Here is a 21,504-nt window from a genome sequence, read left to right as displayed (position 1 = left end):
ACCTACAAAGGCGTAGTTTTGGAAATATTCGTGCTAAGCGCGAACATCTCCAAAAGCTAACACCAGCCCAGGGCAGTTCTTAGCCATGTTATCCAATGGGAGGTGGATAACATGGCTAAGAGCATTGTCACGATAATGTGTGAATATCGCTGTATTTCCAGCGATATTCACGCATTTCAAATGATTTTTATAGTTTCTGAGAAAAACCTTGATGATAGCAAGGTATCTTAGCGATAACAATCGTCGTAGCGCGGCGATAAAATTATTCCCGCTAACCCTGCTTAGCGATAAATATAGCTATTTCTAGGTAATATGCCACGACGTTTCCTATCATGGAGGTAATGAATAGCGCAGATCAGTGCAAGGACACCTTTTTTAATTCAATCCCAATCTAATATGGTATGACTAGGCTTTGTACATCAAAAACTAATTCCAACTGGAAATGGAGTCAAACAAGGGTGCTTATGTTTGCAGCAATGCAGTGCACGGCAGCAAGTCAGTCTTTGTAGATATGGTGCTGTGCTGTGCCTCCCCTGTCACATAACTTAGCGCAGCAGATTTTGAGGCCGCGCTGCATCGAGTGAAATATTAGTAAATCCGAGCCACTGTCTCATTTCATAAAAAGTCCCTCTTTCCCAATGCATAATGTCAGTGCCTACAGACACTCTGTGATAGCATTGTTGTACAAGAAGTTATATTGAGATTTTCATGTCTGGTTTTTCATAGGAGCCTTTATTTTTTACATTAAAGTTAAGCTCAATTTCACAAATTAACAACAGCCAATACAGGAAGCGTTAAATCTGCACGAATTATCCAGAGATCAATCACCAGATAAAATGCACGCACGCACGTAAGCACACATTCTGGCATTTAAGACAGCATGCCTAATCTCCCAGTACGCATAGGGTGTTACAAAGTAACTACAGAGCATGCTACTTTCTAGCTAATATCGCATCATATAACTTTCCAGTTATCTTGACTTCAATATCTCTAAAGCCAGCTGCGGTCAGGAGCTCGGTGTATTCGGATTGAGTTTTCTCTTTGCCTTCGGTTATTAACAGCATAAGCAGGTTCATGAACTGGGCTGTCAAAGGTCCACTTTTGTCGTCCTTTAGAAAGTTTTCCACCAGGAGCACCGCACCACCTGGCAAGAACAAGGACAGCATTAGTTGGAATTGCACTTAAACAATATTTTGCATAGCTCAGAAGTGCATGAACTGTGAATCATTTCTGATATATCGGTGTTAAGATCAATTATTACGCAAAACTAGCTACTATAACATTTCCTGAATGCTTTAACAACTCCAGGACTTTTAACAGTGGCTCCCTATCTAAACACTCTAGGTGCTACCACAATTTATTTCAAGAAAGGTTTTCGATTTTATTGATCTGTTGCAATTACTTGTTGTTGTAATTGTAGAATAATGATGATAAGGGTGTCCACGTTGCATGGAGGATATTGAGGTAGTCATTGTTTCTCTTGCATCACAAGTTCCATATGTCAAATTTGAGGAGGAGCGAGAATGCAATATTGAGCAATCCATTGACCTTTTCGAGATGGAGCTTTGGGGTCCGACAGCGACATAAAATGTGCCCGTGCACCAAAAGAAAAGTGGCGCTATTCGCGAGCCAGATAGCTCGAAAACTTTCAGACATTTGCAAATCAGGGCATGAGTGAAAATTGTGAAGACACGCTGAATATGTTTTCTGCAAAATATGGGTGTCGTACATTTGCGATGGCTGAAGGCAATGTTTGTGGTAATATCAGAGAGAAAAAACAGCCCACCAGACCATAAAACTGGTCTGCACACTGACCTGTCAGACCAGCCCTTCGCGAATGGCCACATTGCCCTAATGGGCAACACTGAACCAAATAGCATCTCTTATAACACTCAATATGATTTCTGAATAGAAGCTTTAATATCAACTAATTGATACAGAGGATATCATTACAAGTCTCTGGGATAATCCACAATTTTTGGCCACACCCAAAATATATATATTTTTTTGGGTCAAATTCCGATTACTGGTAGTACTTGTGAAAAGACCCAAAGTGAGACATTGGCCGGGCGGAGCTTGCTTGGTCGAAAGATGGCCGCTTAGTAAGTGAGCTCCGTTACCAGCCACAACAATCCGGTAGGTATTGGCTATAATTATTCTTTCTTCTAGCTCGAGATCCTTAGCATGCTGAGCCCTAACACTGGTGCCCTGAAGGCTGGAGAAACAGAGCTGATCTGCTCAGCTGAACTGAAGTTATCGGACCAGGTGCAGCATCACGCTATGCTGTGCGACACAGCGGCAGAAGAGGGTATTGACTCCGGCTGAGACAAGCACACAAGTTTGCCTGGCCCTCGCGACCATTGAAGGGTGGAGGCGGCTGGACCCCCTGCCTGACGGCGATCCTACTGCAGGGTGGGTGGTGCCGGGCAGAGTGTCGGCGGAAAAAGATATATCGTCGCGACTTCCTGGAGTGGGCGTGGCTAAGGCACATAATGATCACATGAGGAAAGGTTGCTATAGCAACCAGTGAAGCCACGCATACGGTGGCCTTAGAGTATTGAAAATGATGAATAGCCGGACTGTCTGAACTGTCTGAACTGGGGTGGTGTGGAGTGCAAAAAAACGATGGATTCAAGCCCAGATCTCTGTACTGGGGTGAATGTATGACATTGTTCTGCATTCTGTCCATCAACTGTTATTTTTGCATTTGTCACCCCGAGTGGGATGGGTACGCTCAGACATGAGTCCCATGCTCTCCACACCACTGGAGTCAAGCAAGCCGGGCTGAAGATGGCTGGAATGCCAGAAACCGGTCCTCGGAAGCTTGTTTCCGGTCCAGGGAAGACATGGCTTGGCAGTTCGGGCTGGACTGTTCCCATGATGCACAGGGTCAGACTGATTTGCATATAGCCATGTCTGAAATGGGGTGGCAGAGTGGGCTAAAGAACAGTGATGGATTAAACCCAGATCTTTTGACTGGGTTTGAGTGTTTGATTGATTCAGATGCTCGGTCCATCACCACCCCCTTTTGTACCGCTTTTGGCCTCCATAAGTGTGGCAGGGTATGCTCAGATGTGAGTCCCTTGCTCACTTTGCCACTGGATTCAAGCAAGCCGGGCTGAAGAAGGCTGGAATGCCAGAAACCGGACCTCAGAAGCTTGTTTCCGGTCCAGGGAAGACATGGCTTGGCAGTTCGGGCTGGACTGTTCCCATGAGGCACAGGGTCAGACTGATTTGCTTATAGCCATGTCTGAACTGGGGTGGCAGAGTGGGCTAAAGAACAGTGATGGATTAAACCCAAATCTTTTGACTGGGTGTGAGTGTTTGATTGATTCAGATGCTCCGTCCATCACCACCGCCTTTTGTACCGCTTTTGGCCGCCATAAGTGTGGCAGGGTATGCTCAGACGTGAGTCCCTTGCTCACTTTGCCACTGGATTCAAGAAAGCTGGGCTAAAGACGGCTGGAATTCCAGAAACCGGTCCTCAGAAACATGTTTCCGGTCCAGGGAAGACATGGCTTGGCAGTTCGGGCTGGACTGTTCCCATGAGGCACAGGGTCAGACTGATTTGCTTATAGCCATGTCTGAACTGGGGTGGCAGAGTGGGCTAAAGAACAGTGATGGAATAAACCCAGATCTTTTGACTGGGTGTGAGTGTTTGATTGATTCAGATGCTCCGTCCATCACCACCCCCTTTTGTACCGCTTTTGGCCGCCATAAGTGTGGCAGGGTATGCTCAGACGTGAGTCCCTTGCTCACTTTGCCAATGGATTCAAGAAAGCCGGGCTGAAGATGGCTGGAATGCCAGAAACCGGTCCTCGGAAGCTTGATCCGGTCCAGGGAAGACATGACTTGGCAGTTCGCGCTGGACTGCTCCCATGAGGCACAGGGTCAGACTGATTTGCATATAGCCATGTCTAAACTGGGGTGGCAGAGTGGGCTAAAGAACAGTGATGGATTAAACCCAGATCTTTTGACTGGGTGTGAGCGTTTGATTGATTCAGATGCTCCGTCCATCACCACCCCCTTTTGTACCGCTTTTGGCCGCCATAAGTGTGGCAGGGTATGCTCAGACATGAGTCCCTTGCTCACTTTGCCACTGGATTCAAGCAAGCCGGGCTGAAGACGGCTGGAATGCCAGAAACCGAACCTCGGAAGCTTGTTTCCGGTCCAGGGAAGACATGGCTTGGCAGTTCGGGCTGGACTGTTCCCATGAGGCACAGGGTCAGACTGATTTGCATATAGCCATGTGTGAACTGGGGTGGCAGAGTGGGCTAAAGAACAGTGATGGATTAAACCCAGATCTTTTGACTGGGTGTGAGTGTTTGATTGATTCAGATGCTCCGACCATCACCACCCCCTTTTGTACCGCTTTTGGCTGCCATAAGTGTGGCAGGGTATGCTCAGACGTGAGTCCCTTGCTCACTTTGCCACTGGATTCAAGCAAGCCGGGCTGAAGACGGCTGGAATGCCAGAAACCGGTCCTCGGAAGCTTGTTTCCGGTCCAGGGAAGACATGGCTTGGCAGTTCAGGCTGGACTGTTCCCATGAGGCACAGGGTCAGACTGATTTGCATATAGCCATGTCTGAACTGGGGTGGCAGAGTGGGCTAAAGAACAGTGATGAATTAAACCCAGATCTTTTGACTGGGTGTGAGTGTTTGATTGATTCAGATGCTCCGTCCATCACCACCCCCTTTTGTACCGTTGAAATCCACATGGCACTTAACTCCATGCAGTATGGAAGTGCCACAAGCCATGATGGGCTCACTGTGTCCTTTTACAATGCCTAGAGGGATTTACTGGTTCCACACTTGAGCACTTTGTTCCAGGAAATGGGAAAAACTGGCATAATGCCTCCCTCGATGCACGAGGCACTGATTGTGACCATATTAAAACCTGGCAAGGCTCCCCAAGAGTGCTTGTTTTAGAGACCACTTTGGTTGATAAATGTTGACACTAAAATCTTTGCTGAAATAGTGGCCAACAGACTGATCCAACTCTTGCCTATTTTGGTAGTCTCAGAAAAAGCGTGCTTTGTACCCGGCCGTACGCTAGCCTACAATCTGAGAATGGTTTTTGTGGCTTTACAGCATGTTAAACCATAAGTTAAGGAGACAGCAGTGTTTTATGATGCTCAAAAAGCCTTTGTTTTAGTCGAGTGGAAATACATGCTGGTATTACTAAGGCACTTGGGAGTTGGTGAAATCTTTTTAAAGTTACTCTCAGTGCTTTATAATTCTCACACAACTTGAGTGCATTTGGGAGATACTGTCTCCTCCCCTTTTCAGATCACTAGAGGCACAAGACAAGGGTGCCCCTTATCACCATTGCTGTATGCCGTAGATGCGGAGCCCTTACTTAGCGCTCTTCATGAGTATCATGGCAACAGAGGCTTATGTTTCCCGAGCTATAATCTCTTTGGCTTTCCTTTGCGGACAACATGTTATTGTACATACGGGATCCGGCTACTAATCAAATCCAGTTATACAAGAGGTGCTGCGATTTGGTGGCCTGTCGCGTCTTAAAATCAATTGAGATAAATCTATAATTTTCCCATTAACCCAGGTCACAATGAAGACAGCCTTAAATTATCCCCTTCGATGGACATCGGATCCGGTTAGCTATCTGGGTATACAGGTCCACTCCGATGGGGAATAAGTACTCTGGGGAAACTATGGCAGAGCAATTACTAAATTGGAGGAAGACATAGACAGGTTAATTCCCCTTCCTCTCTCACTCTTGGGGCGTATGTCCTCAATGAAAATGATAATACTTCCCAGATATCTTTTTCCCTTCATTAATATCCCGGTGGTTGTGCCCCAACACATTTTTAAAACAATACAAACCCTCTTGGATAAATTGGCCTGGCCCGGTAAAACCCAGTGTGTAAAACTGGACATACTAACTTTGCCCTATTCGGTGGGGGGTTTCAGGTCACCGAATCTGGTCCACATAACCTGCCCCATCTCCAAATTGAGAAGGTAGTTGCTAGCCTCCCTCGTTGTCTATTTCAGGCCCCAATTAGATGTTGTAGTGTGCTAGATTCAGTTAATTCAACTGCACACGCCTGGCACGTCTTGCTAAAAAAACAAGCAGGTGACCTATTGTACTCCCCGCTAATGCCGGTGGAATGGTGCCATTGGATTATTATTAGTACTGAAAGAGGGCCACTCCACTTGCTGAGAGATCTATGTATACATGTGATGGGCAATTTGTTTGAGGAAGGAAGAATGCGCACCTGGGAGAAGGCAATGGAGGGCATACCCGACCTTACCCCTCTTACACAATTTCACTTTTTTAGAGTTCGCCATGCACTAAGGGCCTTACTTGGAGACAAACTACAAGAACCGCCGGAGTAGCCTACTCTCTCTCTAGTGATACGTTCAGATTCCCCTATCAAGCTAGTCTCAAATGGTTATGAAACTTCACAAGCATTTAAGCTTACGCAATGCACCAAAGCTAGATTGGAGTCGCAACATGATACTGGGTTTGCCCTCACTGATGATACCTGACGTTACTGCTGTGAAGCTACACAAATGTTCTCACGTAATGGAAGGCACAGACTGGCCTATTTCAAGTATCTCAATAGGGTACACTACACACCAAAGAGATTATTTCAATATGGGCTTAGGGATACAGACTGCTGTGAATGCTTTTGGGAGGCAGAGGCTGATTTTTTTTTTGCATGTTGCATGGTTGTGCCAGCCAGCGGCGGAATTTTGGAAGCAAAATTTTCATACATTGAACAATATCACAGGTCAATCTCTCTCTCCTGATCCCCAACTGGCGCTTTTAGGGTACAAAAATCCTCTGAATAAGAAAGTTAGGAGACTGGTCTCTATGGGTCTAATATTAGCTAAGCGCAGGATTGCGATGCGCTGGATGTGCGTGTGTATACGTACTGTGGCAGAATGGGAGCGAGTCTACTCTCCTAATTTTTTTCATCCTTACTGGAACACTATATTGTTACTGTGATATTTGAAGGCAGTCGTTGCCATTTGATTGATGACACATATGTTGCCAATAGTGCTTTATATATTGAATTGAACTGGGTTATGAAAACTAACAAAATATTTTTTTTTAAAGTGAGACATTGGCATAAAAGGCTCCTTACAAGAGGTAAGTTCTCCAGTCTACATTGAGATAGACGTTACCCGGCAAATAATGTTTCAAATGCAAAGCGCGGAATCAAAATGAGTTTATGTACCTTTAAGTTGAAAATGCTACTTTGTTTAAAAACACACAAAGTTCTCAGGAAAATATACCACTGGGTGTGCAACACACAACTTTAGGTTGCATGAACCTGGAAATCGATTTACAGTTCTGAAATTCCAAACAACTTCAAGATGGCACACCAACAGGTTCCTAACTTCAGGAAACCAACTGTATCTCTGTCAGTGCTATTCAGATTTAAAGGAGGGGGCATCAAAAACAGTTATACAATATTTAATCAGCCTTAACCGCAACGCTGCGCGGCTTTTCCTGCTGTGTGCGGCAATTTTCAAAATACCGCGTTACATGATACATTGCCAAATTTGGTGTAATTCCGTTCAGCCGTTCTGGCTGTAGCCCTGGCTAAAGGTCCTATGGAAAATTGCATGGGGAAAACACGTTTTGGGACCCCCTTTTTTTCTTAGCCCCCGCTTTACAAATCACCCCCAAACTTTCAGGGAAGGAGCGGAGCGGAGCATGCCATTTTCTTAGAGAATTTTGCGAAGATTTGTCGACCGACGCCAAAGTTATTCCATATAGAATGCTGTGGATTTCCTATGGAAACTAGGTCCTAACTATAGATAGCTACTGGCGACCGCCAGTAGGTAATATATATTAAAGCCTGTAAGCTGGGAAAGAACAAAATGACTTACAAGAGCCCCTTTAGTGATGTCCCTAGGGTAATCTGCAAGAAACTCACGTGTAAATCTGATTATGCTGTGTACGTGCTGGAGTGCACGTGTGGCCTGCAATATGTTGGTAGTACCAAATTGCAGGTCCACAAACGTGTACTCCAGCACATGAGGGCCATTAGTAATAATGATGCCACATATCCGGTGGCCAGACATTTCAAAGAGACCCACAATAGTAGCTTGGAACATCTCAGCTACTTTTTGGTTGACATGGTGCCCCCTCTTCGCCGGGTTGGGGACCGTGAGGCCTTATTCAGAAAACTGGAAACCAGATACATCCTCGTGCTGGATACCAAGAGCCCGAACGGGCTCCACTCGAGTGAGGATCTTTATACACACTTGTAAATCTCCTCCCAGTTTTATTGTAGGTGATAGCATTGGATTAGTAGTTACAGATGTCTATCTGTCTCACTGTAACTTATTTTTGCAGACAGTAGCTACTCTTCCTATGTTCTTGTTTTAATTACTTTTCCCTCTTTGTTACACTTCACTCCTCCTGTTTTTACACTTATTAACATGACCTTATTGGATCTTTTTGGGTTTGCAAGTCATTTATGGGTTTATTCAGCTATCTCTGGGGGCATATGATTGAGTACCCCTATTATTTGCCCAATATCAACTTTATAATGCAATGTTTACCCTAGGTCTATCATGCCATCCACTATCCTAAACTCCAGGGACCTGATTTTAGGATTTTACAAATAACCACAAGTATAGGTTCTTTTTAAGATATTTATGATGTAATGAGTATTTATATTTATTCTTTATGTACAAATTTTAGAGGCTACTTTCATGATGATCTTATTCAGTGTATGTCATTGAGGAAGAGAATGACTATTTTTAAATAATTTTTATATTGATTTTTATAATTCTCTTTATCTTCAATACAAGAGGATCACAAATTATGGCTCCTCTGAGAAACCTGTCTTACCCAGTGGAGTAGCCATGAATTAATGTGTGATCACAGGATATTTCTTACATTGCGTAGTTTTGCAGACAATGCACTTAAGCATTAATTTAGGTAAGGGAATTACCGCTTTTATTGCATCTCAGAGTTAGCGGTATATAAGTTGTTAAAGCTTCACTACTGCTTACAGTGTAGGATGAAGATATTCCATTATTTTTCTGCTTCAGCATTACTTAAGGCTAAAGTGCAAGAAACAGTATTTGATTTTGATTTGTCAACTTGTAAAGCGCGCGAATGCCCATGGGCGTCTTGGCGCTATGATAAATCCTTCCATCCCTTGAACGGTGTCTAAAATTATGCAGAGAATAGCCATGTTTTTACTTGCTTTCTAAAGGATTCCAAAGATGGGCAGGTTTTTATGGCAAGAGGCAGCTGATTCCAGGTGCGTGCTGCATGTACAAGGAAGCTTCTACCGCCCCAGTTTGCTCGTCTAAATCTGGGAACGGTAATTAGCTTCAATTGGCCGGATCTCAGAGGTCTCGTTGGTTCATATTGTTTCAGATGATATCTCAAAAATTGTGATCCTTTTCCCTGAAATGCCTTATAGGTCAGGCAGAGTGATTTAAATTTCACCCTATTTGCAATTGGCAGCCAATGCAAAGTCTTTAGTTTGTGGCTGATCGGCTCAAACTTAGGTATGCCTAGAACCAGTCTGGCTGCTGCATTTTGCAGACGTTGTAATTTGTCCTTTTGTCCTAGCTCCGGCATATAGACCATTTCCATAATCCAGTCTCGCCAAGGCTAATGCTGTTACTACTGTTTTACGTGAATCCTGTGGTAGATATGGAAGTAACTTTTTTATCATTTTAGAATATACCAGAGTGTTGATAACAACTTGCTGGCTTGGGCTTCAAATGATAAATTCATGTCAAGAGTGAAGCCCAGATTCTTCACTTTTTCTGATGATCCTGGGCATCTACCCAAGTCCTTGGGCCACCAGGTGGGGGACCAGATGTTTGTGTCACCCCCTAGTATCATCACTTCACTCTTATCTCCGTTGAGCTTTAGGCAATTTCTTTCCATCCATTGACTGACCTGTGTCATACAGCGTTGGAATTTTTCTGCTGTTTCCTTTACATCCTTGCTGATGGTCACCACAATTTGAGTGTCGTCAGCGTAGGATATTGGGGTAAAACCACAGTTTCTTATTATTTCAGCAAGGGGGCAACGTATAGGTTAAAAAGGGTGGGACTCAGCGAGGATCCCTGCGGGACCCCGCATGGTAGATTAAAAGTTTTGGATTTTGCTCCTCCTACTTCTACTGAAAAAGTTCTGTTGGCTAGATAGGATTCAATGAGGGTGCATGCTGAATCATGTATTTCTGCTGTTTTTAAGCGATTTAGAAGAATCTCATGACTGACCGTATCGATGGCCGCCGATAGGTCAAGTAGTATCAGGGCGGCCTTTGCTCCGTTGTCCATCACTTTCCTGAGTTCCTCCACAGCTGTAATTAGAGCAGTTTCTGTTCCGTGTCCTTCGTGGAAACCAAACTGAGAATGGTCCAGCCAGTTGCCATCCATCAGATAGCAGGATAGCTGTTTGTTTAAGAGTTTCTCTAATATTTTAGCGGCGAAAGGGATCCTGGCTATTGATCTGTAATTACTTGGTTCTTCACAGTCCAAATTTGATTTTTTGAGTAATGGTCTGATTGAAACCTCTTTCCAGTCCTCCGGAAAGGTGTTAGTTTCGAGTATTTGGCCAAATAATTTTTCTAGTACCAGGCTTATTTGTTCCGAACAGATTTGCATTGTTTTGGGTGGACAAGGGTCTGTTGGGCTGCCTGAGTTAATGGTAAGTAATTCTTTCTTAATTTGATCCCTTGTTGGGGGGGTAAATTGGAACAGTGTAGGATGGACTGACTGTTCCACTAAGATTGCTGATTGTGAGGTGGCCTGGTCTGGCTGGTTAGCCCTTTCTGAATTATGGCTTTTGAAAGATTCATAAACTGAGGAAACTTTTTTTACGAAAAATTCGCCTAGAATGTTACAGAATTCTGATGACATTTCTTCTAAGTTATTATTTTCATTTTTTGAAAGTTTTTTAACAGTAGAGAAGAGAGCTTTACTGGAGTTTTTTGATTCAATAATTTTTTGGACGAAGTATTTGCTTTTCTCTGATGTTATTAATTTTTTATAACTAGCCAATACTGCTTTATATTCTTTTTTTTGCTGTACGTCGTAATTGGCTCTCCACTTTTTTTCTGCTCTTCTACACAATTGTTTTTGTTCCTTCAAAGCTTCTGAGAACCATGGTTGTGAAGGGGTCTTTCTTTTAAAAGTAACTTTCTTTTGTGGAACTGTAAGTTGGACTGCATTCTCCAGCCACTTATTGAGTTGTTTACATGCTTTATTGCTGTCTGCATCTAGAGTTGGATATGATGAGCATAGAGTGTGCATAAATGCCTGGGGCTGGATTTTGGACCAGTCATGATATGTGTTTTTTTTATGGCTTCGACCGGTCTTCCTGTATCTTGTGTAATTTCTAAAAAGAAGGAGACCATCTTGTGGTCTGACCATGGGACCATGAGCGTATCAATTTTATTTATCTTCTGACATGATGTAAAAATACCATCCAGAGTATGGCCGGCGCAGTGCGTATCTAAATGTACTTTTTGTTCTAAGTCAAAATTTGCCATTTCACCTGTAAATGAAATTACCTCGGGGTCAGCTGTTTTTTCCAGGTGTATATTAAAGTCTCCTAGAATTGTATAGTCAAGATTCGTCACACTTGATTCTAGAAATGGACTTAACAACTCAATTAAAGGTGTTTTGGCATTAGGTGGTCTATAGATCAATAGGCCATTAAATGTATAATTGTTGATAATTTTTATTTGAAAAGTTAACATTTCACAGTCTGGGTTGCTTCCTTTGTCTGAACTTTTGATCTTAAATTCCTCCTAAGCTATGATCGCTAATCCTCCTCCGCGTTTCATTTTTCTATCGGCTCTGTAAATAGAGAAACCCTCTGGAATCGCCAGGGTCAGATCGGCGTCAGATGCTTCGTCTGCCCACGTTTCGGTAACGAATAGAAGATCTAAATTTTGGCTTTCGATTAACTCTGCTGTGTGGGCATTATGCTTAACCAAAGATCTAACATTGATTAGACCTGCTTTAATAGTTGATTTTCTATATATTGGTATCTTAGGTTGGTTGTAGGTCATAATAAGAGCTCTAATTCGTGAAAAAGCAAATGTTCGTGAGCAAGATGGACAGGTCTTACCCTCCTCATGTAAATCGATCGGGATGCATGTGGCGCAAGGTCTTAATGATAGGAGCTCCTGGCTGGAATAGGTCCATCTTCTTCGCTCGATATGAATTTGGTCAGGGGGCATGGCCATGGGCCCGGTCCCGGCGTGGACGGGCGCAGACGGGCTTGCCTTAGGCGCTCCCGCTGCTCTTGTCCGCTGCGCGTCCAGGGATTGAACATAGTTTATAGGAGTGAGGAGATGTCGGCGAGGGGCATGGCCTCACGATAGTGGGCATGGCCTCGGGTTCTCGGTAATGGCAGCAATAGTCTTTCCAAGCCCGTGACAGCGCTAATATCCGCTGTGCAGGGATGTCCAGTGCGTTTTATTCAAGGTTTGAGTGCTCGGGGAGGGGAGATCGTGCAGATAAAAACACAGTAAGTATTCAAAACTTTAAAAATAATGGCGAATGCTCTCCCGGCTTCCGCCTCAGGAGATGGATGTATCTAGGTTGCGCTTGTATTCAGCTCCCTTTTTGTACCTTCGGCGGGGGGCGTGGTCTCGCGATAGTGGGCGTGGCCTGGGGTTCTCGGTAATGGCGGCAATAGTCTTTCCAACCCAGTGACAGAGCTAATATCCGCTGTGCGGGGATGTCCAGTGCGTTTTATTCAAGGTTTGAGTGCTCAGGGAGGGGAGCTCGTGCAGATAAAAACACTGTAAGTATTCAAAATTTTAAAAATAATGGCGAATGCTCTCCCGGCTTCCGCCTCAGGAGATGGATGTATCTAGGTTGCGTTTGTATTCAGCTCCCTTTTTGTACCTTCGGCGGGGGGCGTGGCCTCACGATAGTGGGCGTGGCCTGGGGTTCTCAGTAATGGCGGCAATAGTCTTTCCAAGCCCGTGACAGCGCTAATATCCGCTGTGCGGGGATGTCCAGTGCGTTTTATTCAAGGTTTGAGTGCTTAGGGAGGGGAGATCGTGCAGATAAAAACACTGTAAGTATTTAAAATTTTAAAAACAATGGCAAATGCTCTCCCGGCTTCCGCCTCAGGAGATGGATGTATCTAGGTTGCGCTTGTATTCAGCTCCCTTTTTGTACCTTCGGCGGGGGCGTGGGCTCACGATAGTGGGCGTGGCCTGGGGTTCTCGGTAATGGCGGCAATAGTCTTTCCAAGCCCGTGACAGCGCTAATATCCGCTGTGCGGGGATGTCCAGTGTGTTTTATTCAAGGTTTGAGTGCTCAGGGAGGGGAGATCGTGCAGATAAAAACACTGTAAGTATTAAAAATTTTTAAAATAATGGCAAATGCTCTCCCGGCTTCCGCCTCAGGAGATGGATGTATCTAGGTTGCGCTTGTATTCAGCTCCCTTTTTGTACCTTCGGCGGGGGGCGTGGCCTCACGATAGTGGGCGTGGCCTGGGGTTCTCGTTAATGGCGGCAATAGTCTTTCCAAGCCCGTGACAGCGCTAATATCCGCTGTGCGGGAATGTCCAGTGCGTTTTATTCAAGGTTTGAGTGCTCAGGGAGGGTAGATCGTGCAGATAAAAACACTGTAAGTATTCCAAATTTTAAAAATAATGGCGAATGCTCTCCCGGCTTCTGCCTCAGGAGATGGATGTAGCTAGGTTGCTCTTGTATTCAGCTCCCTTTTTGTACCTTCGGCGGGGGCGTGGCCTCACGATACTGGGAGTCGCCTGGGGTTCTCGGTAATGGCGGCAATATTCTTTCCAGGCCCGTGACAGCGCTAATATCCGCTGTGCGGGGATGTCCAGTGCGTTTTATTCAAGGTTTGAGTGCTCAGGGAGGGGAGATCGTGCAGATAAAAACACTGTAAGTATTCAAAATGTTAAAAATAATGGCGAATGCTCTCCCGGCTTCCGCCTCAGGAGATGGATGTATCTAGGTTGCGCTTGTATTCAGCTCCCTTTTTGTACCTTCGGCGGGGGGCGTGGCCTCACGATAGTGGGCGTGGCCTGGGGTTCTCGTTAATGGCGGCAATAGTCTTTGCAATCCTGTGACAGCGCTAATATCCGCTGTGCAGGGATGTCCAGTGTGTTAATGTGCATTAGTGGTGTTCATTGTTTTCATCAGGATGAAATAGCAACAACTTTGTTTTAATTTGTATGTTCTCTTTTACTGATGACTAACATCTGCATGAACAACTGCACTTTATATTTATTCAATGTATCTGTGCTGCTTACCCCACTATGGGGTTTATCATGGTTTGCACAATTTTGCACAGAAAATTATTTTTGCACTGTAATTGTTTTTTGCACATTTCTGCAGACTTATTTGTACTATTACTGTTATAAAATTTTTTAAGGTAATAATGAAAATGTTGCTACAGACATATAGATATGTTATGTTGAGACCCCAGTATTTTGTCTATATCCTTAGATTAATTGGTCATGTGACATTGAGCACTAGCACTTTAAATGGTGGCTTGCACTATGAGCATCACGTGATTAAGGCCTCTCTGGAGGTCGAAACGGGTCATGGCGGTGCATGGTGTCAATGGAAATAATTAATTCATGCACTCAACTTACTGAGTCCGTGTTCGTCTTTGCCTCGTGATTGGGTATCTTGAAGACGGAGTTCTGTTCATATATGTATATATAGACACATATATATATATATATATATTCTCCCAATCCTGGCTTTCAGCATTCAAGAAGAACAGGCACCGACTCCGTGGATGTAATCAAAGGTTTCTTTATTCACCAATAACAGTGATCAATATATATATATATTCACTGAAAAAAACATAGGTTTCACACCAGTTAGAGTTACCTGAATATTTTACTCATACAAAACCATTGAAATTCCCACGTTATAGTTAGTTGGACTCACTATAACTCGCGCGCCCGCAATCCACTGCTGATGATGTCACATATTACATCATTCATGACATGGTCAGTGGCATCACTGATGACATCACTGATGACATCTCAAATGACATCACTGATGACATCATCCATGTGATAATATGATGCACCTCCTCACCCTCTAATCTAACCTTTGATACACCCAGTGTTAAATACAAACTACCATTCCTGAAATTATTGACACACCAATACCACTAACTACATACGCACTCACTGATTTCTAGGTCTACACACACACATCCACTCATTCATCCATACAATCACTCATACATACGGTCACTCATCAATACATATACAAACACATACTTACTCTCTTTTACAATCACTGATACAAGTACACATTGAACCATACAGTCACTTAGGCAATCACACGCTCTCATGTATAGTCATTTATATATGGCAACTCTCACATGCACTCTGTTTTACATATGTACCTACTTGGACATGGAGCACTGAGATAGCCATTCACTCACCAACACATCCATGCAGACAGTCAACCCCATACAGCTCTTTCCACATGCACTCTTGAACCCATATACCAAGTGAATCAACTGCTCACATATATATGCACAGAGTCACACACCTCCCAGCCACCCACACATACCCTCACCCTCACATACAAATACTTGAACAACCAATCAATAACCTATATAGCCACTCATATAGCTACTGATCAACACATGCAGCAGCTTACACAACAACAGACATACTGATGCACATATTCAGACAGTTTAGTCACTAACCAATGCATTCAGTAAGACACATTTAATCAGGTTTCAAGTCTTTATTTCGATTTTTATCAAATCATAAAAGACACATTAAAATACAGAGGAAATTTGACTAATTCAATAAATTTAAACAAAAACAGCAAGAAGAAAGAAAACTGTACAAAAATTGAAAAAATAAGCATCAATCAAAACACAAGGACAAAGGGGCATTTAAAACAAGTAGGTAAAAAGGAATTAAATGCCAAGTAATGAAGAACCTGAATAATTTAAGAAACAATAATATATATTAAAAAGGAGACGTTACTGTTCGTATTCATTATCAGTGGGCCCTTTCTTGGCCGGATTACAAGGAATGCAGAAGGAAAAGCTAATTATAATAACAAATCAGGTTATGACAAATTGCGAGCCATTTTTGGTTGGCCTGGGAACTATGGCATGTTTTATTTCTTATTTTTCAGCCTTAAGAGCCAAGCCCAACCCAGATATTTTGCCAAGCTTACAACAAAAAGTTCGGAGGTATTGGTCCTAAGCACCCAAATTGCTTCCATAGATGTTTTGAATGGTAATTTTTGAAAAAGGGGTTTTAACCATTTTTTCCGGGGTGCAGCATATCTAGGGCAAGCAAAAAGAAAATGTCCTTCAGATTCAATATGACCTGGACAACATGTACAGTTGGGCGATGACCCTGTAGACCATTTGTTTGCGAATGGGTTCAGAGGCAAAGAACCCACTCTAAACTGATGGTACAGCTTTTTGTCTAGCGGTCTAGTTATTATATCCCAGTAGGGCTCTCGCGATAGGTCGAGTTTAAATGTTAGGAACCTGCCTGTGAGGCTATTTTTATTAGAAAGTAGGACTCTTTTTAGGCGAGTCGTGGCCCAGTACAGGGATTTGAACTCATCTTTAGAGGGAAAGATGTTAGATTGGGGGGATGACCAAAGATGTTCTAAGCCCATATCAATAAGGATAGTTTTGACGGCAGAAAGCCATGGGATTTTCCCCGAACCAGTGATAGACCTAACTTCGGCCAGTTCTCTTGCGAATAGCGATAAATCTGGGGACGTCCATACACGTCTCCACAGGGCAACCAGCCTAAATCTAGCCATCTCGTTGATCGGAAGGGAACCAAGGTCTAGGCAGAGGGGGATCAAAGGGGTCGACTGTGGTAGGCCTACCAAGTTGCGAAGGAATCTACATTGGATTTTAAACAGGTTAAGCAGGTCCATATGGCCCCAAAGATCCGCGCCATATAAAATGGCGGTAGAGATTTTGGCATCATAGATTTTAAGGGCCGGTAGGACCCGCTTTGTAGTTGATTCCTTTTGCTCTTTAATAAGGCAACCAGTCAGCCTTGCAAGTTTGAGATGTTGAATGTTAATTTGGTCCTTCCATCTCAGACGGCTATCAAGGGTAACCCCTAAGTAGGTCATGGTATCGACCTGCTCGAAGTTTACCCCATTCAACCTCACGGAACTCCGAACTGGGTAATTTTTAGTAAAAACCATGAACTTTGTTTTCCCCACATTTACCACCAAGTTGTTGATGGCACAGTACTCCTCAAAGCGTTCCAGGGCCGTTGGAGTCCGCTACGTGTTTTTGAGAGGATTAAAGTGTCATCCGCGAAGATGAGAAGTGGAAATCTCATCCCAGCCAGCATTGGGGCATCAGTGGGGATATCCATGAAGAATTTGACAACTTGATCGATAAAAAGGAGGAAGTGTGTTGGGGCCAGGACACAGCCCTGGCGGACACCTCGAGTTACGGGAAATGTCTCTGTCACTTGTCCCTGGCCACCCCACCTTACCCTCGCATAGTTGTCCTCGTGGAGTCTGACAATGAGGTCTAGCAGTTCTAATGGGCACCCCAAGTTTTTCAGCACACACCACAATTTATCCCTTGGCACCAGATCGAAGGCGAACTTCAGATCAATGAACGCAGCAAAGATGGTACCGCCGCCGAGCCAGACCACCTTCCAATAGATCAGGCAGAGTCTAAACACCTGATCTATGGTGCACATTCCTGATCTGAAGCCCGCCTGCATGGGAGATAGAATGCCCTCTGTTTCAATCCATCCCTGGACCCGTCCCAAGACCATACGTGCTATTATCTTTTGGATCGAATCAATCAAACTGATAGGGCGGTAATTTCCTGGGATGGACTTATCGCCCTTTTTATAGATCGGGACTATTTCGGCTCCCTTCCACGATTTCGGGACTGTGGGTCCATGGGCTAGGGTGTTGGCTATCATAGTTATATACGGGATCCACAAGGCGGAATTCGATTTAAATAAATACGCCGGGATCAGATCCATGCCAGGAGCTTTCCCTCGGAGAGTCAAGGCCAGGGCCAGCTCGGCCTCAGCAACTGTGAAGGTTAATTTTTCCCCTTGGGGGGTCTTCGAGAGTGTGTTGCTCCGGGGATTCATAGCTTCGGGGTCATCGGCTCTAAATTGGGCAGAGTAGAATGATACCCAGTCCTCAAGGGGCACGTTGTTTCCCGGAGTATGAGAGTCCGAGTTTTTCCCCCATTTAACTAAGTCCCAAAACCTTTTTTGGTTGTTAGAGGAAGACGCCTCCAGAAGATCTGACCAGAACTTATCTTCCCACTCCCGTTTAGCTTCTCTAAGAGTTTTCCTGTAGTTGAGCCTTGCAGCCTTCACTACGGCCATGTCCCGTATTTTAATGGCCGAAATGAGAGCCGCATGTGCCTCCCTACATTTCCTATTGTACCATTTCTGGGGCAAGGGATTTGTTTTAGTAGAAACATTTCGGCACGGGAGGGAGAGCAGGGATTTCAACTGATCAAAACATTTAATATGTAGTCCCATCACATTATTAGCAAAACCGGAATCCGCCCCCAGCAAGTCCATTTGCGACATTTCATTAAACGCATTTTTTGCCACAGTATTAATATTGTCCCATAAACACTTATCCTCCATGACCCGGGACCATTTCAATCTCCTCCTATCGTTAGTAAGTAGGGCGTCTCCAGTGTAGGTGGCGGTGGGCTCCTCCTGTCTCTTTAGACCTGGTATCTTTAATGACAATGACAGCGGGTTGTGGTCACTTTCGGGACGCTGTAGCACTGCCATGTCAATTAGTAACTGCCAATGTTCCATGTTCAACAAGATATAGTCAATGCGGCTCTGCCTCTGCCCATTGTCAAAAGTACAATTTGCTTTGATGTCTGAAGTAGAGCGGCCATTACATGCACGAAAGCCCTTTTGTAGGCAGAATGCCATCCAAGACACTGCCGCCTCTGTTGCTTTTGCCCTCTTTGCCACTTTTAAATCGGGAATGCCCCAAACAGAGTCCTCAGCCATGCTCCAGGTGTCTCCCATATCAAACAGTGGTTCTATGGTGCAATTTAGGTCACCAGCAAGAATAGTGACATTTCCGCTGTCCATTTCCGAAGTTATATGGTCGATAATGTTCAACAAGGGCGGACTTCGACCACCGGGCAGACCTCTAGCATAGATATTAAGGATGTTCACATTTTGCTGATTCCCTTTGCTTAGTTTGATTTGGAGGAGATCTGGATGCTCAGCAGGGAGTTCGGTTGGGTGGAACCCCAGAGACTGTTTCACCCAGATCGTCAGGCCACCTGATGCCCGCCCTTTGCCCCCTTTAATTGCAGGTTTAAAAAAAAGTTAATGTAACCCAACTTGTAGACAGGCTCAGTTGACCAGGTTTCCTGCAGCAGAATGATGTCATAGTTGTCCACAAAGTTCGACCAATCAGTAGAGGCAAGGCGGGCCTTAATACCCGCTATGTTCCAGGACAAAATTTTCAAATTGTCATTCAAGTGGACTGTGGAGGGAGGTTGCAAAGGTAAGGGCTGTGTAACTCCCTGTGAGCGCCCTTTATCATCTCTAACCTCTATGTACCTAACATGGTCTATTGGAACTATGGAGTTATCCTTGATCGGGATCTCTTGAACAACTATGTTGGGAGGTGGATTAAGTAGCAAAGGAACTGGACCTCCAGCCTCATCTACTAGATTACTGGGTTGGTATGGACTCACCATGCTGTACTCAATAGGATCTTGGGCTGCTGCTTTAACAGGGAAAGGCTCGCTGGATGGATCGTTGAGTCAGTCGATAGCCTCAAGGCCAGAGAGGGGCCAAAATGATTAAAGAGAAAGGGACGCTGACAGTCAAGAGGGGTTAATGCCAGGGGGTGTCTTACTGTTGGGACCTGACGAAATAAGGGGTAGGATTGGGGGGGTATTTGCCTATGTGGGTAAAAATACGATAGGGCTAATGTTTGTACATCCCCCTGTCTTGCAAACCTCGGTTCTCGTCGGATGGCATCTACCACCCACAAATCTTTGAACGAGATTAAAATACAATCTCCCTCCAAGTCTTTGGTCCTGTGTCCCACCCAATCTACTCTCCTCACGAATAGTATCTCCGTGGGAGCGGAGGGGGGTAACGGGCGATTCTTATTTAGCCAGAAAATGACTTTATTACGAAGGTCCCCATAAGACTCCCTGGTACCTGGTTTTAGCGGTGCTACACCTGTCAGGACAATCGTGTGTTGAGCTGCTTCAGGTGGTAAATCAACACAAGGGGTAGTTGGTCTTTTGCGTCCCCCCTCCCTGTGGTTAGTGGGGGCAGTACGTTGTTCTCTTTGCGTACTATGGGGGGCAGGGTTTGAGGAAGGTTGTGGGGGAGGTCACATAGATTGACGCCCACCAGTATTTTGTTTTTCCAAAGTTTTTGAATATAGCTTTGGTGCCTGGACATGGGTGCTAGTGCCTGATTTAGAAGATGTAGTGTTAGATTTTTCTCCCCTTTAAGCGTGGTAGTGTTGTTCGGCCCTGATGCTTTATTAGGAAGTGGTTTACCCCTTACCATATTGTTGTTACCAGGGGCCTTAGTCGTTGTTATTAGTGTTTTGCTGGCACCCGTGTGGTTTGTGCTATGTAATGTTTGTAGCATCGCATGGTTTGAATTAATCAGGGCCTCCATACTATCAATTTTTGAGGTCATGAGCCTTGTCCGCTCCAGGACAGGTAGAAGTAAAGTTTTAAACATGGCCTCCATTTTTGCTAACAAAACTTTGTCGCTATTAAGGCACATGGGGCAGGTACTTGAGGAGCCCAAGGCCGAGAGGGAAGGGCATAGCATATTGGTAAATACAGAGGGGATTAGAGGGTCTGGGGGAAGCTCACACCCCTGTCTCATGTCCTCCTGTGCTTCATTTACTTTATGGATTTTTAAATCTCTCTCCCCCGATAACCTAGAGTCCAACTTTCTCTTTTTAATGTTGGGACCAGGGTTGGGTACAGGGTGTGTGGGGGTTTCAGCAGGATTAGAGTTATTAGAGTGGTTAAGGGGGAGATATCCCGAAAGCTGACTTGGATCAGGCCCCCCACTAATCAGTGAGTCATTGTCATCATCATCCCCCTGGCTGCATTGGGAAGCTTCTATACTGTGTCTTTCTTCCTTCAGAATATCAGCTGATGGGCTCGCCCCTATGCTTTCTAGATGGACGATTACGTTCGTAGAAGTAGTATGGACGCAGTTAAAGGCAGCATGTGGGGCAGAGGGCACAGGGGAGGTGGAGTTGGCTAAGGCCCCCAATGACGATCGCTTGCCACTGATGAGATCCATTGAGAGTCTTTTCTCTACCATTGCAATTTCCTTCTCCAGGATTCCAGTAGCCCGTGTTATAAAAGCGTCAAGGGGATCGGATACAACTCCCTTGGAAGTGTGGATTTGCACAGATCGCTCTTTACCTGACCGTAACGTCATTGCAGGGGATACAGATGGAAGGGTTGTACAATAATGTCAGGATGTATTAGCAACACCAAGAAACAGGAGATATTAGT

At 44.5% G+C, this 21,504-nt stretch overlaps 1 protein-coding gene across 1 annotated transcript in view; it reads right to left on the bottom strand.

Moving 5' to 3' along the window:
• Positions 1-703: 703 nt before the first annotated feature.
• Positions 704-21,504, bottom strand: part of LOC147698095 (acetylserotonin O-methyltransferase-like) — a 371,292-nt gene continuing 350,491 nt past the window's right edge. The window contains exon 8 of the mRNA XM_086934771.1: positions 704-1,144. Coding sequence (XP_086790897.1) covers positions 933-1,144 — 212 coding nt within the window. The 3' untranslated portion in view covers positions 704-932. The remainder of the gene's footprint in view (positions 1,145-21,504) is intronic.

This window comes from Lissotriton vulgaris, chromosome 8 (assembly GCF_964263255.1).
Source record: "Lissotriton vulgaris chromosome 8, aLisVul1.2, whole genome shotgun sequence".
NCBI classification, from domain to species: Eukaryota; Metazoa; Chordata; class Amphibia; order Caudata; family Salamandridae; genus Lissotriton; species Lissotriton vulgaris.
The sequence above is the reverse complement of the archived record's forward strand: the minus strand, read 5'-3'. Positions and strand labels throughout refer to the sequence as shown.